Source organism: Falco punctatus (assembly GCF_963210335.1).
Source record: "Falco punctatus genome assembly, chromosome: 6".
NCBI lineage: Eukaryota > Metazoa > Chordata > Aves > Falconiformes > Falconidae > Falco > Falco punctatus.
This window is the reverse complement of record NC_137585.1, coordinates 34,082,880-34,101,488: the sequence shown is the minus strand read 5'-3', so window position 1 is coordinate 34,101,488 and position 18,609 is coordinate 34,082,880. Positions and strand designations below refer to the sequence as shown.

General features: G+C 43.8%; 1 protein-coding gene across 7 annotated transcripts in view; it reads left to right on the top strand.

Annotated features, from left to right (window-relative positions):
• Positions 1-18,609, top strand: part of RBFOX2 (RNA binding fox-1 homolog 2) — a 176,068-nt gene that overhangs the window by 38,388 nt on the left and 119,071 nt on the right. For all 7 annotated transcript variants that reach the window (XM_080392913.1, XM_080392907.1, XM_080392912.1 and 4 more), the window contains exon 2: positions 683-733. In XM_080392913.1, the coding sequence (XP_080249039.1) occupies positions 683-733 (51 nt within the window). The remainder of the gene's footprint in view (positions 1-682; positions 734-18,609) is intronic.

The window sequence follows — 18,609 nt, the reverse complement described above, 5'->3', positions numbered from 1 at the left end:
GAAATTCCAGAAGTGTTGGATGTTCATGTTTTCCCACAGAGCAGGGTGAGGGGCTGCCAATAACACAAAATGTATAGGCTCAGGGTCCCTTCTGGGGGTGAAGGAAGAAAGTCTGTGGGTTTGACGTCCTGTTGGGAGTGTGTGAGGTATTGCTCAGGTTTACCAGGGTGTTTGAAGATACACTGACTGCTTTTTAAGTTTTTGTTAAACTATTAGTAGTATATTTTTGAAAAGGAGAAAATCAACACTTTAATGGCTAATATTTAGGGGAACATTCCTTCAAGACAGGGCAAGGTGGGCAGTAGCTTCTTTAATTTTATGTTCTGTTTTATTCAGTTTTTGTGGTACTAAATAAAGTTTGCGTATAAAAATTCTTTGGAAAATTAACAAAAATTATGCACAACTGAAATTAGAGGGTAAGGTAGGATTAATTTATGCTTACTTTATGGCTTTGAATTTTTTTGTCTTTTCCTTCTGCACAATTTGGCATATGCAGTTGAAAATGAATTTTAGGTATATTGGCTTACATGGAAAATAGGAAGTTAGCAGAATACTTTAATCTTAGCTCAATCTTCCCCCATTTCATGCAGGTTCTTGTTTTTGGCTGAGTTAAGACAGATGCCTAATTCCTTGGTTTCTATGCCTTGTAACTCCTACATTCACTCTTTTTCTTGTCTTGCAGAACGAGCCTCTGACTTCAGGTTATCATGGATACCCAGCAAGAGACAATCAAGTAAGAGTCTGATTGCAGTAAATGTGTATACGCATGTCTCTACACTTACGGATGTTTTGTCCGATAGCTTCCTGGCTGTCTTGTTATGGAGTGGAAATTGTTTTTTTCTATTGCAGAATGCTTGTGGAGATATATGTGGTAAACTGAATGTTTTTTATGGCCTCCAGCAGTATGTGGCAGTGTGCCTGGTAAGGGGTTAAACAAGATCCACATTACCCATGGCTCAGGAAATTCTTTATTCTTAAAAACATTGTAACTTAAAATCCCTGTCCTAAGCTCCCACTGTATCTCCTCAGTGTTAATGAATGTAGATGTTCAGTGCCAGCACACACACGGCTCTGTTTTATACTTATTGCTATAATTCTAGCATCTGGGGAGCAAAACAACACTGAGTTGTTGTGAGAGTCTGCTTTGCTAGTAGAGTAGGGACTGGCACGTCCCATTGCGTTGTTTCTAGTATTTATGAACTTGTCTTGTCTTCCTGTCCTGCAGGGACCCCTCCCTGCCCCTTGCTCTTATTCAGGATGTTCTCCTTCTACAGCGGTAAAAATTATACTGTTCAGTGCATTGCATCTGTAAGCATTCTCTTGCCTTCTAGCAGAAGACAGAGAAATCCCAGTTTGATGAATTTGCACAACGGAAGGAGGAGATGCTTTGGAACAAATGAAATTTAATGGGTTGTAAGATACAACTGTCACATGCTAAATCTCCCTTCTTAGAATAGTGTTTTTCAGTGTTCTGCAGTGCTATTGCAAAGCAGAGTATGAACCAGTGTAAGAGGAAATTAATATGCACGGAAAATCAATAACGCAGCACATCTCAGTAATGAGCAAATAACAAAACCAAACTCAAATTCTTTAATACTCTGAGGTACTGCTATATAAAGAAAATTTTCATCATATCTTGATGAGGCCTGGGTGTATGTAGCAACAGCTTTAACAGGAGATGTTTTTATGAAGGAAGTGCAGTGTGGTGCAGCCTCAGCAGTTGAAGAGCTTGAATCTTTGGTGCTTGTAATGTGTGTATGAATTTCCATATAGGAGGAAATTATTCAGAATGTCTACTGGGATATATTAAACTGTTAACTAGCACAAATAAATATTACATGCTGGTATGCTGTGAGAGTTGTGTTCCTACTCTATCCAGGCTAAGTAAGGTATGCTAGGTTGAGAGGCAGAGCTGGTCCCAGATCCTTAAGGTCGTTCATATCTGCTTTCAGCTTTTCCATTCCGGTGGTACCCTCTGCACCCTATTTTGTGCTTCACTGTACCTACCCATTTAGGGTGTCTTCAGGATCATTTCAGTGACTACCAGTATGTCTTGATTCACAGGTTTTCTCTTTCTCATCCCTTAACTCTTCTGATTTGGAAGTCCAGAACTGCTGTTGCTGGCAGGTCACCAGATCAGTGGAGTGGGGCACAGGAAGCTCTACAGCAGCCAGGGTGTGAAATGAGAATTACAGCCTGGGCAGCCCTGGAGGGCTCTGTATGGGTGAGCATAGGAAGTAATGTGTGTTATCAAGTGTGCATATATATTTCAGATGGCAGGTAGCTTTATGGAAATTTCCTAGTGGATAAACAGCTTCAGTTTAACTGGGGTGTTTTCATTTTAGCAAATACTTGTAAAAATATTTTTTTGGCTGTTTTTTTTTTTTCCTTCTTTTTTTTCTTCCCCTGCTCTTGGTAACATCTTCATGTGTGGTGTTTGTCCTTCTGTCTTGCTTTAGGCCCTGAAGTGGCTTAAATTCAGGTCTGGTTTTCACTAATGAGGTTTCAAGGCTTTTAGCTAATCTGATTGGGAACCTCTGACATGATAGCAACAGAGAAAGAAGTTTTCTGTTGCTACAGACTGGGGCTGGTGTGGGAGAGACAGCAGTGGCTGATCCATCACCTGTCATTCTGCACTGGGGAAGGAGGAAGGAAGTGGTGCAGGAATATGTGCAGGGATCCTGACCTTGTAACAAAGTGATCATGAGATGCAGGAGCAATTGTGTCAGATTTCCTTAGTTTAGGAGCTGGATTTAAGCTAGTGAGTGCAAGTCTCTATCTTGCTCTTTCCCATTGCAGTTCTTTGCTGTAAATACTTGTGCTGTGCTTTTTAAAAGCATGGTATTTTCCTTTAGCAGAAGTAGCAAAGCGGAGTTTTATTTTTAGGGCTTCTTATCATGTGATGACAGTAGGCCTGCTAGAAATTCTGTGGAAATAACTTACCCTTTCTTTCACTTTATGTAACGTCCTACTCCTTCACTTGTTTGTAGGTCTTTGCTCCTTCAAGCTCTAAATGCTGTTAATTGCTGGCGGCAAACTTTTCACTGTGCTGTTTTTACACCCTCTAGTGGTTAAATCATACCCAGATGTTCCAGATTATTGTAGTTTTTCTTCCTGCCAATGGAAATACGTGATTGGTTTGAGTCCTTACTTTGGCCATTTGGGAATGCTTAGGTCTACAGTACGAAGTTTATTTTGTATCCTTTTCCAAATATTTAAGTATTCTGTCAACATCACACATAGGCAGCAGCACTGAGGCAAATGAGATGCGTTTCTCAAGGCCATGTTCCTCTTATTCTGGTATTGTATGCTTGCTTTATGATGACCCAGAGCTTTGGGGGTGTCATGTAGCCCCCTTGTCCCTCACCTGCCTTGCCAGAGTGCTGGCTTATTGGACTTTTTGTGGTGACAAGGCCTGGTGGAGCATGTGTGCTAAATCATTACAGTGTAAGTTTGCCTAAAAAGAGAAGGCTTTCTGCTGCTGAAGCGTTGCTCTACTAGGTCTACGTTACAGCCATGTAAGGGGCTGGTGAGCTCTCTGGGACTGTTAAGAATTCAGGGTTTGCTCTGTGGATGTCTAATGCACGTACAGGAATGGCAGGATGCTCCTCCTTTTCCCCAGAGCGAGGCTGATGGCAGGGGTGAAGTCTTCAGTAAAAGGAAAATAAGGGAAAGTTTTAGTGTAACATTGTTAACTGAGATGAGAACCAAGTCTTCTGGTGAGGAGAGTTTATTCTCTGGGGGCTGTTCAGGTTTTTATCTCTCTGCTGGGCCGGCCAACAAAATGGTGTTTCTTTTTTCATAACATGAGTGCCTGCCTAAAATGCAGTGAACCAAGACTTCCTTGCTTCATTTCCCAAGCTGTGACAAACAGCTCTGAGGTACTATGCGTTGGTCTCAACATGGAAGATGACTGGTGCGGCTATACTGATGTAACTTTTACATTTAGACAAACTTGTCAGGAATAAATACTCAGCTTCCAGAAAGCTATTTCATGCTAACGATGCTAGCTCATTTTATATATAGCCAAGGCCTATGTCATATTGCTCTAGTGCTTTTCATGTCTAAATGTATTAGACATGATATCTGAAATGAGTGCTGAATGCTGGCACTTCTGTGGCAGAATTTGGCAGCTGCACAGAATAATTTTGTTCCCCAACAGGAAGCAAAATGAGCAAGAACACCTTGTTTAACTGCCACTGAAGGGAAGAGAGGAGGAGGGAGGTTTGTGGAAGCAGGAGATAATTACACACACCAGAACTGGGTCAGGATGTTAGAGCTATTACACCTCTTTTGTTATGGAAAGTGATCCTCAGCTATCACAACGGGTTAGGATATTGGTTTGAAGCCTTTTTTAAAAGCTTGTACTTCTGTGTGTACAATTCTTAAATCAAACTGAGCCATTGGCTTGGTACTAATGTGGTGGAAACATCGTTACCTATCACAAGTGACACTTCTTTCAACAGCTTAATTTCGGTGGCTGGTTTTCCCTCTGAGCGCTCACCCAGGCCTGACTTGTTGTTCTCGTGTATGTAGATGAGACTGCAGCCCAAGGTATTGTGGGTGCCCATGGCAACTGCTAGGAATAGCTTTATCACTATCCCCTCAGTATGAGTTCAAGCTTAAGGTGAAATGCTGTTAAATCCTCTCCGATTGTCATTCTGCTCCCCTGGGTCTTTACTCACTTACTGCTTTGGAATATCTGTTGGGGCATCACAAGCAGCAGGCAGCTGTGTGCATTCCCCTCCCTGGGGCAGCAAGCTGGTCTGGGTGAACTGAACAGTGGTGGTGGCAGTCTGTGAGAACAGGAAGCCTCCCCTGTTCCTTTTTCTCCCTCTGTTTGTTTTCTTTGCCCAGTCCCTCCTGATGTGGGGTGTTCGGCAAGGAAGTCCTTCATCCTGAGATGTGAAGGGTGTGCATGAGCTCCCATGGGGAGGCAGGACGGCAGGTCACTGGGCTTCCTGTTGGAGCTGGCTGCAGAGCACTGCTGCTCTAGTTGGTGGCCTGCCTCTGCAGTGAGCAGCCGGGGTCCTGGCAGAGAGTTCAGAGAGGGAAACCTCTGTCCTCTCATCTGTGTAGTCTGAGGCTCATTCACCTCTCTTCCTCTTCTCAGTCATGTGGACAAAGCGTGAATTTGAGGATATTGCCATAACTTGATTAGCAGCCGAGTGGTCCAGCATGCATTAGGATATCCACAAAAATGTATTGGTTTAGTGCGAACAGACTGAGATGCTGTTGTCATACAACAAATAAAAAGTGACCTGGAGGAAAATGGTTTGGCCAGGTGGTTGTTTTCATTTGTACCATGATAGCACCAGTTGCAGTCTCTCCAGTGCCCTACTTTGTTAGTCTTGGAACAAAGACTCCCTGTCTCAAGAGTTTAAATCTGTAAGTAGTGTTCCTGAAAAGCATTTTGGGTTTTAATTTGTGTTCCTGCTTGTAACCGAGCATGAAAAGGAACCCTCTAGTGTGTATGCTTAACTGGCTTGGTAACTGGTGAGATTGTGGCAGTGGAAGTGTGAAGTTATTCATTCGGGAGCTAGAAGAGAGGGTTGTTTGTGGGATTTTGGTTGGTTTGTTGCTTTCAGTTTTGGTTTGAACAGAATGTATTTAATGCAAATGCTTAAACTGAGGGACAGAGGGAGGTTCTAGAAACGCCTTAAGGTTTTAACACCTTACTACTTGAGTGAATAGTCAGGACAAAGATCAGGAAGTGTCTGAGGCCCTCCATACAAAACAGAGGAGACCAGGCTTGGTGTTCCTGGTGCTTCTGAGGAGTGCCTCTTTGCTTGAAAGCAAACAACCCCAAATTTGGGATGGGACCAAGCTCATGAGGGGAAACTGTTCTGATAATCTTCCTTTTAAAATGAGGTGAATTAGGGTTAAGACTGCTAAATCTGCTGCTTCCTGGCTTCCATAGCCTTTCTTCAGGTAAGCAGTGAAATGCTTCTACTTCTGTGCTAGACAGGACTGAAGGGATATTCTCTTACTGACCTAACTGCAATCTCCCATAGAAAATAACAAGCTTCACTTTAGAGGATGCAGTCTGAGAGAAAATGTCCAACATATTTAGGAGATGGGAAGCATCAGTGAGGTAGCTGCATGCAGAGGGGCTCAAGGGTGTGTAGGGGGATAACTGCTAGGGGTTTGCTGTTTACAGTCTAAGCTGTGAAGGATGTGGGACAGTTAAGATGTGTTAAGAAAGGCATTTAACACTGTATGAGGGGAGAAGTCTGAGAAATCCTTAACTGGGTTGCATCCAACACTGCTTACAACTCTCAGCACATTCAGAAGGTAAAAAATTGTTGATAGAGTGTCTCGAGAAACTTAAGTTAAAAGCAATGTAAATCATATCTGAGAAGGAAAGTAGCAGTGTTTAGTTAAAAATTGAAGGAGTTGGCATTACAGACTAAAGTTCAATCAAGGATGAGTTGGAAGAGGAAAGATAAGATCCACTGAGACTAATCTAGTAATACTTACCCCCTGAATCCAGGACTGTCTTGGTATGATGCTAGGTTGATCACTTGAAGTGCAAGGAAGTGGTTCCTTGTTTTCTCAAGCCCAGACTACATCCCTAAGAAACTGTGGGAAAGATTCAGGAATTAGGATTAGAAAAAATTGTAACACATACACCACTAAATAACTGAGCTTGATATAAACCTGTTTTCTGAAATTTCACTCTGAACCAAGTCGTTGTGCTTATATTGGCCACATTCCTCCAGATCTCTCCTTTCCTTTCTGTTTAGGTGATACCCTACCATAAACCCCTTTAAACAATACAGGAAGCACGGTGTCTTGCAGTTGACACAAGTCTTGCAAACAGATTACTCTGGCCATGTATTTATTTCCCTTTTCCCTCATGTCTGCTGCCTTTCTAGGCTCTCTGAATATAAGGCTGGGAATCCTTTCCTTACAGAACCTTGGGTACCTTTCACAAACACTTCCAACAAGCTCCATACCAATGCACGCCTTGTGCTTACTGAGTAACGAGAGAAAAAATAGCCATGTGTGGAAAAGTTGTATGAGAAGAAGCAGTTAAGGAGTGAATCTAGTTCAGATACGTGGGAAGATTTCCTGACAATAAGCTCCTTCAATCCTATAAACAGCTTCTCAAGGGAAGTAACGATTACCTTGCTGATGAATAGTACGGCCAAAGCTCTGGGGTTGTAAGGCGCTGGCAGGAAATGGGCTGGGTGATGTAATACAAATTCCTTTCATGTTTGAATCCTCTGGTTCAAGCAATTTCTCATCTCTGCTTGGGGTTAAAGAGAGGAGATGTGAGTCATCCTTGGGAGAGGACCAGGAGACCACTTTTTCTCCTGTGATGTGCTTTTTGACCATTGAAGTGTTACCTGATGTGTGCAAGAGTCTTGGAGACTCCCAAGCCCCTTATTTATTTTGGCAAGAGGGACAGCATCATGTTTAGATTTTCCCTTCTGAATGGTTATACAAATGCTGGACAGTGTGACATGTGTTGGAAGTAGTCTGTAAAATGATCTGTTGGAGGACCAAAACCAAACTGTGCCGAAAAAACAGCTTGTTGATGGGTGTTATATCCTATTGAGGACATGGAAGTGGCTGTTCTGGGTCAGACAGAAGGTCTCTGCCTTCCAGTGTTCTGGCTTTGACAGTGTCTAATAACAAGTACTTGAAGCAGAGGGAGCAGTGCCAAGATTTGGTGATGCTTCCCCTCCTCCCTACTTTTGAAGCAATCCTGTGGCTCTGGGATTTCCTGCCCATAGATTTTTATATTATTTTAAGTCACCTGTGATAGATTTTTCTTTATTGAATTTGTTTAAATGGTTTTTGAGCCTGCCTAAATCTTTGGCATCCACAACATCCTGTGGCAACGAGTCCCCTGCTTTAGGTAAGTTTTATGGAGGAAAAAGTTGTTCTGTGCACAGCTAACTTGAAACTGAAGTGGTTTTAAAGCTCTGGGGCGAGTGGGGCTTGAGGTCCTCAGCTTGCACAGCTGCACTGTCGGTGAACGGGCGACGATTTTCTTCTTAACGGAAAGAAAAAATTTCTTGGTTTTTTTTTTAAGTAGTTTGTGTGTGCTTCGTATCTTTCTTTTCTGAAGGGGTGTAATACCTTTGCAAAAGTCACTTCTAGGTGCCCATAAATGCCGTGCGCGTTGGCGACGGACGCGCCGGGCTCTCGGAGGGCGCTGCTGCGGCGCGGTCCGGCCGGGGGCCGGGGGCCGGGGGCCGGGGGCCGGGGGCCGGGGGCCGGGGGCCGGGGGCCGGGGGCCGGGGGCCGGGGGCCGGGCCGCTCTGGCGGCGGGCTGCCAGGAGAGGGCAGCCGGCGCCCGGCCAGCGCTCGCCGCCCCGCCCCGCCGGCGCTGGGGCCCGGCCCGGGGCGGCCCGTGCTGCCCTCCCTCCCCGCAGGCGCCTCTCGGGTTGTCCCGGCCGTAAGCCGCTGCCGCGGCGTGGGGCGGGAAGGGCCAAAGCCGTAGGGAGACGGGGGGGAGAGGGATCGGCCTCTCGCGACCCGCGGGGTGTGGGGGTGCCTGTTCCCGGCACGGCCCTCCTGGGCGAGGGCAGCGCCGTTCTGTTGGGAGGGGTGGGGAGGGGACTGGCACTGCCCGGACCCGCCCGCGGATCGCCCAGGGAGGGCTGAGGCAGGCCCTGCCGCCCCCCCGCGGGGTGCTCGGGTGTTTGAGCCTTCGAAGAGGCACGGAGGGAAGCGTTTCCATAACGCCGCGCTTCGCTCTGTTCCAAAATGCCTCCGCGGTGGGCAGAGGGGAAGTGCAGGAGCGGTGTTTGAGGAGGAGCGCTGGTAACAGGGTGTCTCTTAGAGGGAGCCTGGAGGCCGTCGCCAGGGCTTGCCTGGCTTGAGCAGGCTTTGGCCGAGCCTGGTTTATCAGAAGGCACGTGTGTGCTGTGCAGCACTGCTGCTGCTCCGAGGGCAGCGCAAGATGGATGCACGTCAGGGCTCAGGGATGGCCTTCTTCAAGCCCGGAGAGGCTGTGCTTGCGTGATCGGTTGTCTCCAGGGTCTATTCTGAGTATCACGACATCTCGCAGCTTTCAAGTAAACAAAGGGACTGTGTGTGAATAAATGTATTATTTTTCTATCATATTTTTTTTTTAAAGGAGGCTAGAGATCCCAGGAGATACAACTGGTCAGCATAGTTACAGAACCTAGAAAGATGCTGAAAAAGATCAGATGCTTATGGTCAGATCCTTTACTACAGGAAATTAAGGCAACAACAGACAGACATTGCTAATTTGTAAGGACTGGTCATGTCTGATCAATTTAATTTTCTCCTCTGGTATGGCAGCAGGCCTGGCAGATGGAGAAAGCTACTGGCTTTGGACCTAGTCCTGCATGACCTTTACATAAACTAGGCAAATGAAAGGTGAAATTAAGATGGGGCTGAGCACCTCATTGGAAAACTGTATCTGGAGTAATTACGTCATGCTTTTCTCTGCATGGGTGATCTGGGGTCTTAACATAGGTCTGCCCTGGCTGCTCTGCTCTTCTGTACTGTTCATCAAACATCAGGGTAATGAAATAGTGACTGAATATATGTATGTGGAGGGGCTGGCAGCCTTTGGAAAGCAGCTTTAGATGTCAGAAGGATCATGGTAAATTGCAGAAGTGGCCTGAAATCCAACAATGTGAAATTAAACAAAGCTAAGCTGTATTAACAAAAGAAAGTATATATGCGATATAAAATTGAGAATGGCTGGCTAAGTAGTAATATTGAAGCAAAGACCTGGGGTAACAGGAGTTAACAAACTGAGTATGTGGTGGTGTTTTTTATGATGTTGAAAACCTGGAATGCATTTCCAGTTGTGTCGAGTAACTGCAGAAGGCAGTTATTCTTCAGAGCCCAGCACTGCAAGTGGAGCACTGTAAATAGTTTTAGGCATTTCAGGAAAGATACAGGCAGAATCTGGGAAAAGTCCAGGGAAGAACAAGGAGGCTCAGAGAGCCTGATATAGAAGGAAAATATGGAGCTTGTTCCTTTTTTTATAAAAAGAAAGAGTAGGGAAGTATGGAGGATGGGAATCAATTATTTACTATGTTCATTGAAGGTAGCTTAATTTGCATCAAGGCAGGCTTAAATTGGATATTATGGGGTAAAACAACATTTTTGGATTCAGAGTAGTGAAGCACTGGAACGGCGGTTTAGGAGACCAGAGTTCCTGTTTCTAGGAGTCTGTGATAACAAGTCAGACAATTCTTGAAGGATGGATGTTTGTCTAAACATGCTCTGTGCTGCCTCTGATCATGGGGTAGCTCTTGTTTCCCCTGCCCTGTACTTGTGTTATTCTGTGATAATCAAAAGCCAGTTGTTACCATCTGCATAATTCCACAGCTGTATGACTGCTGTTGTCTTGGGCCTTTCTCTTGGGTTTTTTGTGTGTCTAAATTGTAAGATAGGAGGCTCCTCTACTCCTGTTTGATCTTAAAAGTGCCAGAGATCCTTTCTTTATGACAGCTGCCTCATGGCTCTTCTTTCTTCGTGAACTTGCTTATTACTCAGAGGGTGCAGAGTGTTCAGCATCTCTGAGTCAGTCCTTCCCTCTGTCTCACAGTAATAACGTGTATCATGTATGAACCTTGGAGCTGTTTGATATCTTGATTTCCCTTTAAGCTCACTGGCCAGATCTCCATTTCAAGCTGCTTAGAGGAGAGTGTTTTGTTTGGTTGGTTTTGTGGTTTTGTTTTTTGTTTAAATTTACATAAGCAAACACCTCCTTGCTAACCCTACCTGCAATGCCCCTTGCATGAAGAAAGGACAGAGAATTCAGCAGGAACACAGCCTCAGTCTGGGCAAGGAGCATGCTTCTGCCTGCCTGTGGTTGGGATCTGCTGTGGGAGGGCAGCCCGTGTGCATTACGTCGAATACAGTAACTGCTTCACCACCCCACTCGTGCTGGCTGCTTCCAGCAGGACCCTGAGTAAATGAATGGGATCGCTTTCTGTTCTGCTGACTTCTCCTGCATGGTGAGTGATCAGCTCTGCATTGGCTGGGGAAGGATGCTGTATGCAGGCAGACTGCCTCGGCAAGCTACACAGATGCTCCTGAGAATAGCTGGTAGATAGAAGATGGTTTCATTCTTCTCAGTATTAAGGGAGAGGTATTTCCAGAGTAGCATAATGCTGCTTGGAGCAGGCATTTACCAGATGGTTTCAGCTCCCCCGAGGCTTTGGGATGTGAAAGGGAAAGGGCCAGGAACACACTTCTGATTCATTCCATTAGTAGATTAATCGGCACTGTCCTGGCTTAATAAGTCTCTTAGATTTCCCAGTGGAAATGGCACATGTAATTCTGCCCAGGTCACGCTCTGCACACCTGTGTTAAAGCTTTCACAGCAAGAAGCTGTGCTGCTGCAGGCAACATCTGCAAAACAAGACTTCGGGGTGGGGGGCAGGTTTTTTTTAGGGGGAGAGAGGTGAGAAAATCCTTTTAATAAATACTGTTAAATAATGCTAGTGGGAGCGAGATGGCTTGTGAGAACATGCTTGAATTCTTCTGCTGTTTTGGTGGGGGATGTATTTAAAAATCTTGCAGTGGTAATTTCATGCTATGAAGTGTGCGGTGGGCCCCCCCCCTCCGCCAGTAATTGCAGGCTAGGTTGCATTTCCCAGGAAGTCTGTGATTAGAGGACAAGGGTGCTTTTCCTGATACAGGTCAGAGGCTGCTGTCTTGAGAGGCTGGCGATAAAATGAAGAGAACTGTCTCTCCGATTTTAACTGAAAACCTGAGCAGATGCTGTGCTCCTATTTAGCTGGGGAGCTGTCCCCCACGACCTGTCTCTTCCCGCCTCTCTTTCTGCAGGCCAGCCAATTGTTGGGGAGTGGATTTAGTTGCTGCTGCCCAGCCCACGCAGAAGGTTTGTAGCTCTTGGCAGTTTTAGCAGGAATCTGCGTTTTTAACTCTTTTGGTGCCTGTGGATTTCTATGAGCTGCGCTCTGATGTCATGGCAGCACTGAGCTGTTCTTGCTGCCAGGCCTAACAAAGGTTTACCAGTAGGACTGTGTCTGATGAGACTTGTTGAAATTCCTTCAGAGTTGGATTTCATTGAGGAGATACTTCAGGTACTGCCAGCAAACACACCCTCACCTTTTCTGGTCCATTGCTCCTGATACACCTGAAGAGCATGGGCTACCCTTTCTTACAGGTCAAGAGGACAGCAGTGGGCTAATGTTGGCAACAGTGTGGTAATCATCTCTATTTCTGGGGCACCTGTCACCCTGGCTCCTTGCCATGGTCTCCCTAAGCTAAAACTGCTCCTCAGTTCCAAGTGCTTGGAGAACATCTTGTTTTCCAACCATTTATGGCAGCTAGCTCCAATACTTTTCAGGGTCTAGAGAAGGACTGACGGAGGCCAGAGGACTAAATGTCATGAGACTCCAGAGCTTTCTGCTGAAAGCTGAGATAAAGATATTTTACGTCCTGTGGTATATGTAGCCAGATTTAGGCTCTTTGGTATTTCCAGTAGAATGGCATTTCAGAACTGGGAGCTGAACTCTGACAGCAGCGTTGTCCCCAGTTGCTGCCAACTTCACCCCAGACAGAGAATGGCTGTATTTCTTGAGCAGCTGCTGCTGTGGAACATAGCATGGGAAGAGTGATAGTCTCTGAAATAATTTGAAATATACTGGCAAAATAGACAGATAGAGCCAGCACTCTGAATTTCACTCAAGAATTAATCTAATCACTTTGTAATATGTTCTTACTGGTCTATCCTACCTAAAGGGCAAACTTAACTACATTAGGCACAATTTGGAGCATTTGATTTCCTTCAGACTTAGAATTAGGATACAGCTGACTGTCCATGTACATATTTTGAGGTTTCTGGGCGTCTCTAATTCAGTTTGTAGTGACACTGGCATTAGATAACCGTAGCAAGGCCTTTATCTGAAAAGAAAAAAAGCATTCTTCAGGTCACACAAGGATGAAAAAAGATTGTTCTGGTCACTGTTGCTTTCTGGGAATTTGGGAAGAGGAAGGAATTTAATATATTGTTGCTGGCTGCTTTGTTATCAAAGTTATCAAAGCTTCTCTAGCAGGTACAGTAGTTGTCGATGGTGCGGCTATACCTCAAAGCTTAAGTTTTGATTAAGATGAGAATGTATTGCATAGGACTTAGGGTGCAATAACTGCATGTGTTGACTGGCCGTAGTTACTTCATAACATTAATCTCATCTAAATTGAATGTGAGGAAGCTGCTACTCATTCAATTTGTCTGTCTTAGAGATCAGAAAATTAAGGAAGTTGCAATCACTCTCTAATGGCAGAGTCTAATTTTGCTGGGATTTGACCAGAAAAGGCATCAGAATGTAATTTAGAGTACTGATTTTGGGGTGCTTTGTGTGTGTTTTTTGTTGTTTGTTTGTTGTGGGTTTTTTTGGGGTGTGTGTGATTTTTTGGTTTTTTTTTGTTGGTTTTGGGGTGGGGTTTTGTTTTTGTGGGTTTTTTTTATTATTATTTTTGTCATGGCAGGTTACGGGGAAAGAAGGGAAGATGGAAGAGTCTTTAATACAAGCTCAGCTGAAAGTGCTTGATGGTCGCAATATGTTTGTACCTCACAGACTGCAGTGATGCTGAAGACCAGATCTATAGCTGGTCTGCTCCTATGAGAGCCAAAATCCTGCTGATTGAAGTATGTTAGGTGACGCAAGTGCCAAGAAATACATCTGAATTTTTTGGAGCATCCTGTGTTACAACCTCTGGGTGTTTCCAGTACTCGCTATATGTGAATGGCAAAATTCCCCATTAAAAGATACAGGTAGGTATATCTTATTGGAAGATGTACCTTCTTGGAAGTCCCATATTAAATATACACACTAAAAAGTCTTTGAAGAATGGACTGTCTTTTGCTTATAAAGCAGGGAATAAGCAGTGCTTTTCTAAATTGTCTCGTGCTTGTAATTCCCTGAGGAACCAGCCAGGTGGAGGGAGCTGTTTGCTGCAGCCATGAGAATAATCCAGCGAGATGGTGCTGGCGCAGGTATGGTTAAGGACTGCTTTGCTCAGAATGAGATCAGAAGCAGAACTGCTTTTCTGACAGCTGACCTTTGCTTATCATTGTGAATTCAAGTTGGGGATATTGTATTCTATAACTAAATCTTTCCAGTAGCATTTCTGTCCTCTAGAAACCTCCCTCTATATCTGTTTATGCCTCTTGTCTTATGCTTTATTAATGCCTTTTACATTTGAACAATCTGCTAGTCCTTTATGTGGTTTGACAACTGCCAATACCCCTGCTAAAATATTTCGCTTTTAGTTCTGCTAATTTTGCCTGGATTTTCTTACTACTGTTATGTAATGGAAGTATCTGCAGTCTCCTAACACGTGTGTTGGGTCTTTTTACTTATCACAGGTTGATGCTGTGTTCCACCAATGTCTTTTAGCAATTTAGTTTTGTTGTTTCTCAGGAGATGTCATTCAGCGTTTATCAGTGTTACCTCTTCATTAGCTGAAGTTGCTCCTTTCTTTGCTGATTATATACTTGTGCCATTTCTCATGCTGAAGCCATGTTTCAGACATTCAGCTATTTTGTCTTCATTAGGTACATAAGGCTTCTAGGTAATGACACAGATTATTTTTCTTCTTAGAGGGTCCAGTGAAAGAATGTTATTTGAATAAAAGAAGAAACAAAAGCAGCTGTGACAATAAGAATAAAAAAATAAGCACAATATAGTATTTAAGCTGATTTCTTCACTCTCAGGTGTATTTGCAGTCCACTTCTGGGGTTTATTAGTCTTTGAGTCTAAGTTGGGGAGAATGCATTTTATGCTCTTAAAAAGGGATGTTAAAACCCAGTCTTCAAGCAGTACAGAATAGAATTTTATTCCTGTCTCTAGCAACTTTACTATCCTAGGATTTGTAAACTGCTTTTTGTGCCATAGTAAATTAGATCCCAGCAGTACAGGGCCTCCGTAGATAAATATAGTAGCCATTATACCTTGATATAGTTGTATTGCCTAGGAAATTACTACTGTTACTGAAAAGGAATTTGCCCAGGGCAAGAGGGGTATCCATTACTTCCTGAATAACTCACTAACATTGTTAAACCTTCCTTTGCACAAACAAGCCAGGAGGAGTCCCTTTCTGCAGGATGGTTTGGTTTTGTTTTATGTCTGTATTCCCCTTTATCAGCAGCAGGCCTAAGCCAAAGTTTCAGCATATTAATAAACCCTGTGTGGTCCAGGGAAGAGAGCTACGCCTTGCCTTCCCCCTTTCTCCACTGTCGCAATACTCTCATCTTCATATCCTTTCTTAATCTGCTAGGTCGTTACTGTGCTGATGAGTTGCTTATGTGGTACAGCCACTTGTCACGGTAAGCATGGAGACAAAAAATGGTGTAACGATTCTGTAGTTCCATTGATGAGGTATTTGAAGCCATTTCTCTCTTACCACCTGAAGTCTCACGCCTTGAATAGGGTAACACTTGGATGCCCTCAGTTCATCCTTTGGTATAGCTTCCCTTGGGGACTATAAAGAGATGAGCTGTTGATCTAGGAGCTGAGTTGCAGGTTTTTTTATTTATGGCTTCCTCAACCAAATAGCTACCTTCTTTAGCACTGACAAATAAGTCTAGGGCATAGAGAATCTTTAGGCCCTTATCAGTTCAGCTGGATATTGTACTCCTGATTTGACACTAAAATAGACTTTTGCTGGAGTTTGATGTTGTGTAATATTTTCTGCCAATTCATGGAAAAACTGAAGGCAGATCAGATTTTGTTCTCTGGACATTTAGTACTGAAGATGTTAAGGCAGCTTTTAGTTAACTAAACTTTATTTTTTTAAGATTTAAATACCAGTGATACAGCTTATTCTGATCCTCTCTTAGATATATCTAAATACTTGCTATATGCCAGTTCAGTACGGGCTTCAGACTAGATCCAGGTGTGGTAGAATGGATAAGATACAGCTGGAAAATCAGGTGCTTTTTGTTCTGCACACCTTAAGCTTGCTAGCTTCTTCTCAGCAGGTATTGGAGGACTGCAAACTTCACTCCTGTTCTGCCACAGTAGGGCTGACAGGTGTAATTCACGGAAATTCCCACTTGGCTGCCCAAACTCGTGGTTGCTATATCGTGTGAGCAGTTGCACCACCATTTCGTTTCTGCAGATGAACATCCAAACCAGTATACGGCAGCTGTAAGAATTCCTTAAATCTAAATGTCTGCATGTTCTTGAATATTTAACTTTGACTTCTCTGGCTTCGCAGTTTAGTTTTGTTGATGTGGGTGTTCTTGGTTTTAATTTAAAAATTTATTTTTGTCTGGAAACACATTTTCTGCAAAGTGTCTTTCCTAGTTACTGAGCTTTACTGTGGTTCTCTTGAAGGATTGACAGTGCCTTCCAGAATAGCGCTCTTGAGTGTACTTGTGAGGAGAGGAAAATCCCAAACGAAGCCTAAAAAGCTTTTCTTGGTTGTGTCCTGTCCCCCCGGCCTCCATCTGTCCATCCCCCCTACTTCAACTGAGACCTTCTGAAGCTTATTTAAGGACTTAAATTTAATTACTGTGTGAAGTCAGTAGCAGGACAGTCCCTGAAAATTGTCAGTTTTGTTTGCATGTCAAGGTGTTCTATTGTTTGAGGCTTTCTGCTTTTTGTGGAAAATAAACTAGCCCTTGATAGTTTGCTTTTAAAAAAGTAATCTCTTCAGAAGCCTCTTGCTGCATAGCTGAACCATACCTGCAGGAGAGAGAATAGGGAGTCCAGTTTTCCAGTAATGAAATGGGTTGCTGTGTAACAAAATGGCTTTTTTTCTCGTAATATGCCAATGTTTAGCTTATTTGCTTGGCAAAACATCTAAAAGGGATTGTGGTATATTTCTGGGTGATTTATTGTATGCACTTTGTACTCTTGCTTCCTTTCACAAACAGGATAATGCAGAAAGAGGCTTCCTGGAGTCCTTTTGGATGTTGAGAGGAAATCTATCTTGTGGTTCAGAAATTCTGATAATCGGAGATAATGCCAGGATCCTGAGGGGAGGGAGTCTTTTGCAGATGAGCAGTGCTCTGCCACTAGGGTAGTCTCCAGTGGCACCCAAAGGAGTAAACCAACCTCAAAGATCATCCTCTTATCTCCATAGGAACTGCATGTGTGCCCAGGGCTGTCTTCTCTGCCTCTTCGCAGACAGCTCTCAGCACCATCTCTAAGCTTCTTTAAAAAAAGAAAAACAAACAACAAGCAAAACAAAAATGAACCAACCAAACCAAATAAAAAAAAAAACAAGACGAGGCATGCCAAAATCCCACAACTAGCAGGAGTCTGACTCCCCTGCTCTTTTGCTGGGACATTCTGCTGGGGACAGATAAGCTGTGGAAAGCAGCCATTGAGTTGGAGAAACTTCCCTCTGAGCGCCACAAGGCACGTCTTCCTTTCCATCTCCAGTCAGACCTTTTCTAGATGGTTCTTGAAGTGTTTGTCATGGTGGGACAGTGATCAAGTCTCCATCTGCAGTCTGAGTCCAGCTTCTGCATAAAATGTGAAAGCTCAGTCTGGCTCTTGGCTCTGAAAGCAACTGTTATCCTTTGGTTTGAAATGAAATTTCTGTCTTCAACCTGCTCTAGCCTCAGAGTACCTCCCCTCCAACTTTTAAACTAAGTTAAACTGCACAGTGAAGAGAAACACATAGATTTAATAGCACTTACTAACCGTAAAAAAGTTTAATCTTATTTTAGAGTTCAGGCTGTTTATAAAAACTATTTTATGGTTTTTTCTGCAGGAGGGGTTGCCAGGAAGCCTTATTAAACATCAGGAACAGAGTTTTTTATGATCAGTATTTTTCATTCATGTATCTGAATGCCGTCCCAGATGTGTTCAGGCGCACAACTTAATTTGTGCTCCCCTACCTGAGGCCTTCCACCTGCATCTTTGTTCTGCAAACCTCCTGTTATCAGACCCCACTTCATTTGTTGCTTTGCTCAGCAGCAGGATGTTATTTTAGCCTTCATTAGTGGAAGAGTTCCAACCTGGATGCTTCTAAGAAAATTCAGATGCTGCAAAAATTGGTGTTGGTGGCTTCACCAGTAGTACTGCTTTCCTGCTGCAGTCTTCTGGTGTTTACAGAGGTACAGTCTTTTGGCTGAGCCTAGCTAACAGCAGCAGGGCTTTAATAATACAGACTCCACTTTTTCTTTTTTTCTTCTTTTTTTCACTTGCTAGAATACACAAGTGTTCAGGTGTGGGGATGTGACAAGGGAGCCCAATAAGCAACCTGTCTGTCCAGGAAAAATATGTCAATGTACCTCTGGTCCCACTCAAGTGCTGAGTATGTACATAGATACAATGGTTTGGTCTCTATTCTCCTTCCATATATCCAAGTGCAACTTTTTTACCTGCGTTTGTGGATGTCATTGCATCACAGTTGTACTTCTGGCCTTACAGCAGGTTTAATGTTAGTACTGTAACTAGGGCTTATTAGAGCTGCAAGGACAGGTCATGCAGTTTGATGCAGACTGCAGGCCTTCCTGAGTGTCCACATCTGAGTATGTTCACAGCTGTAGTTTGGTTAAAACCTACTTGTTATCTGGTTCTATCCCTTCTGTTCGTAAGCTCAAGCTAGGTAACAGGACCACAGTGCTGTTTGCTGGGTAGATGTTGGAACATCTTCCTTAGTTACTGCTGGAATGGA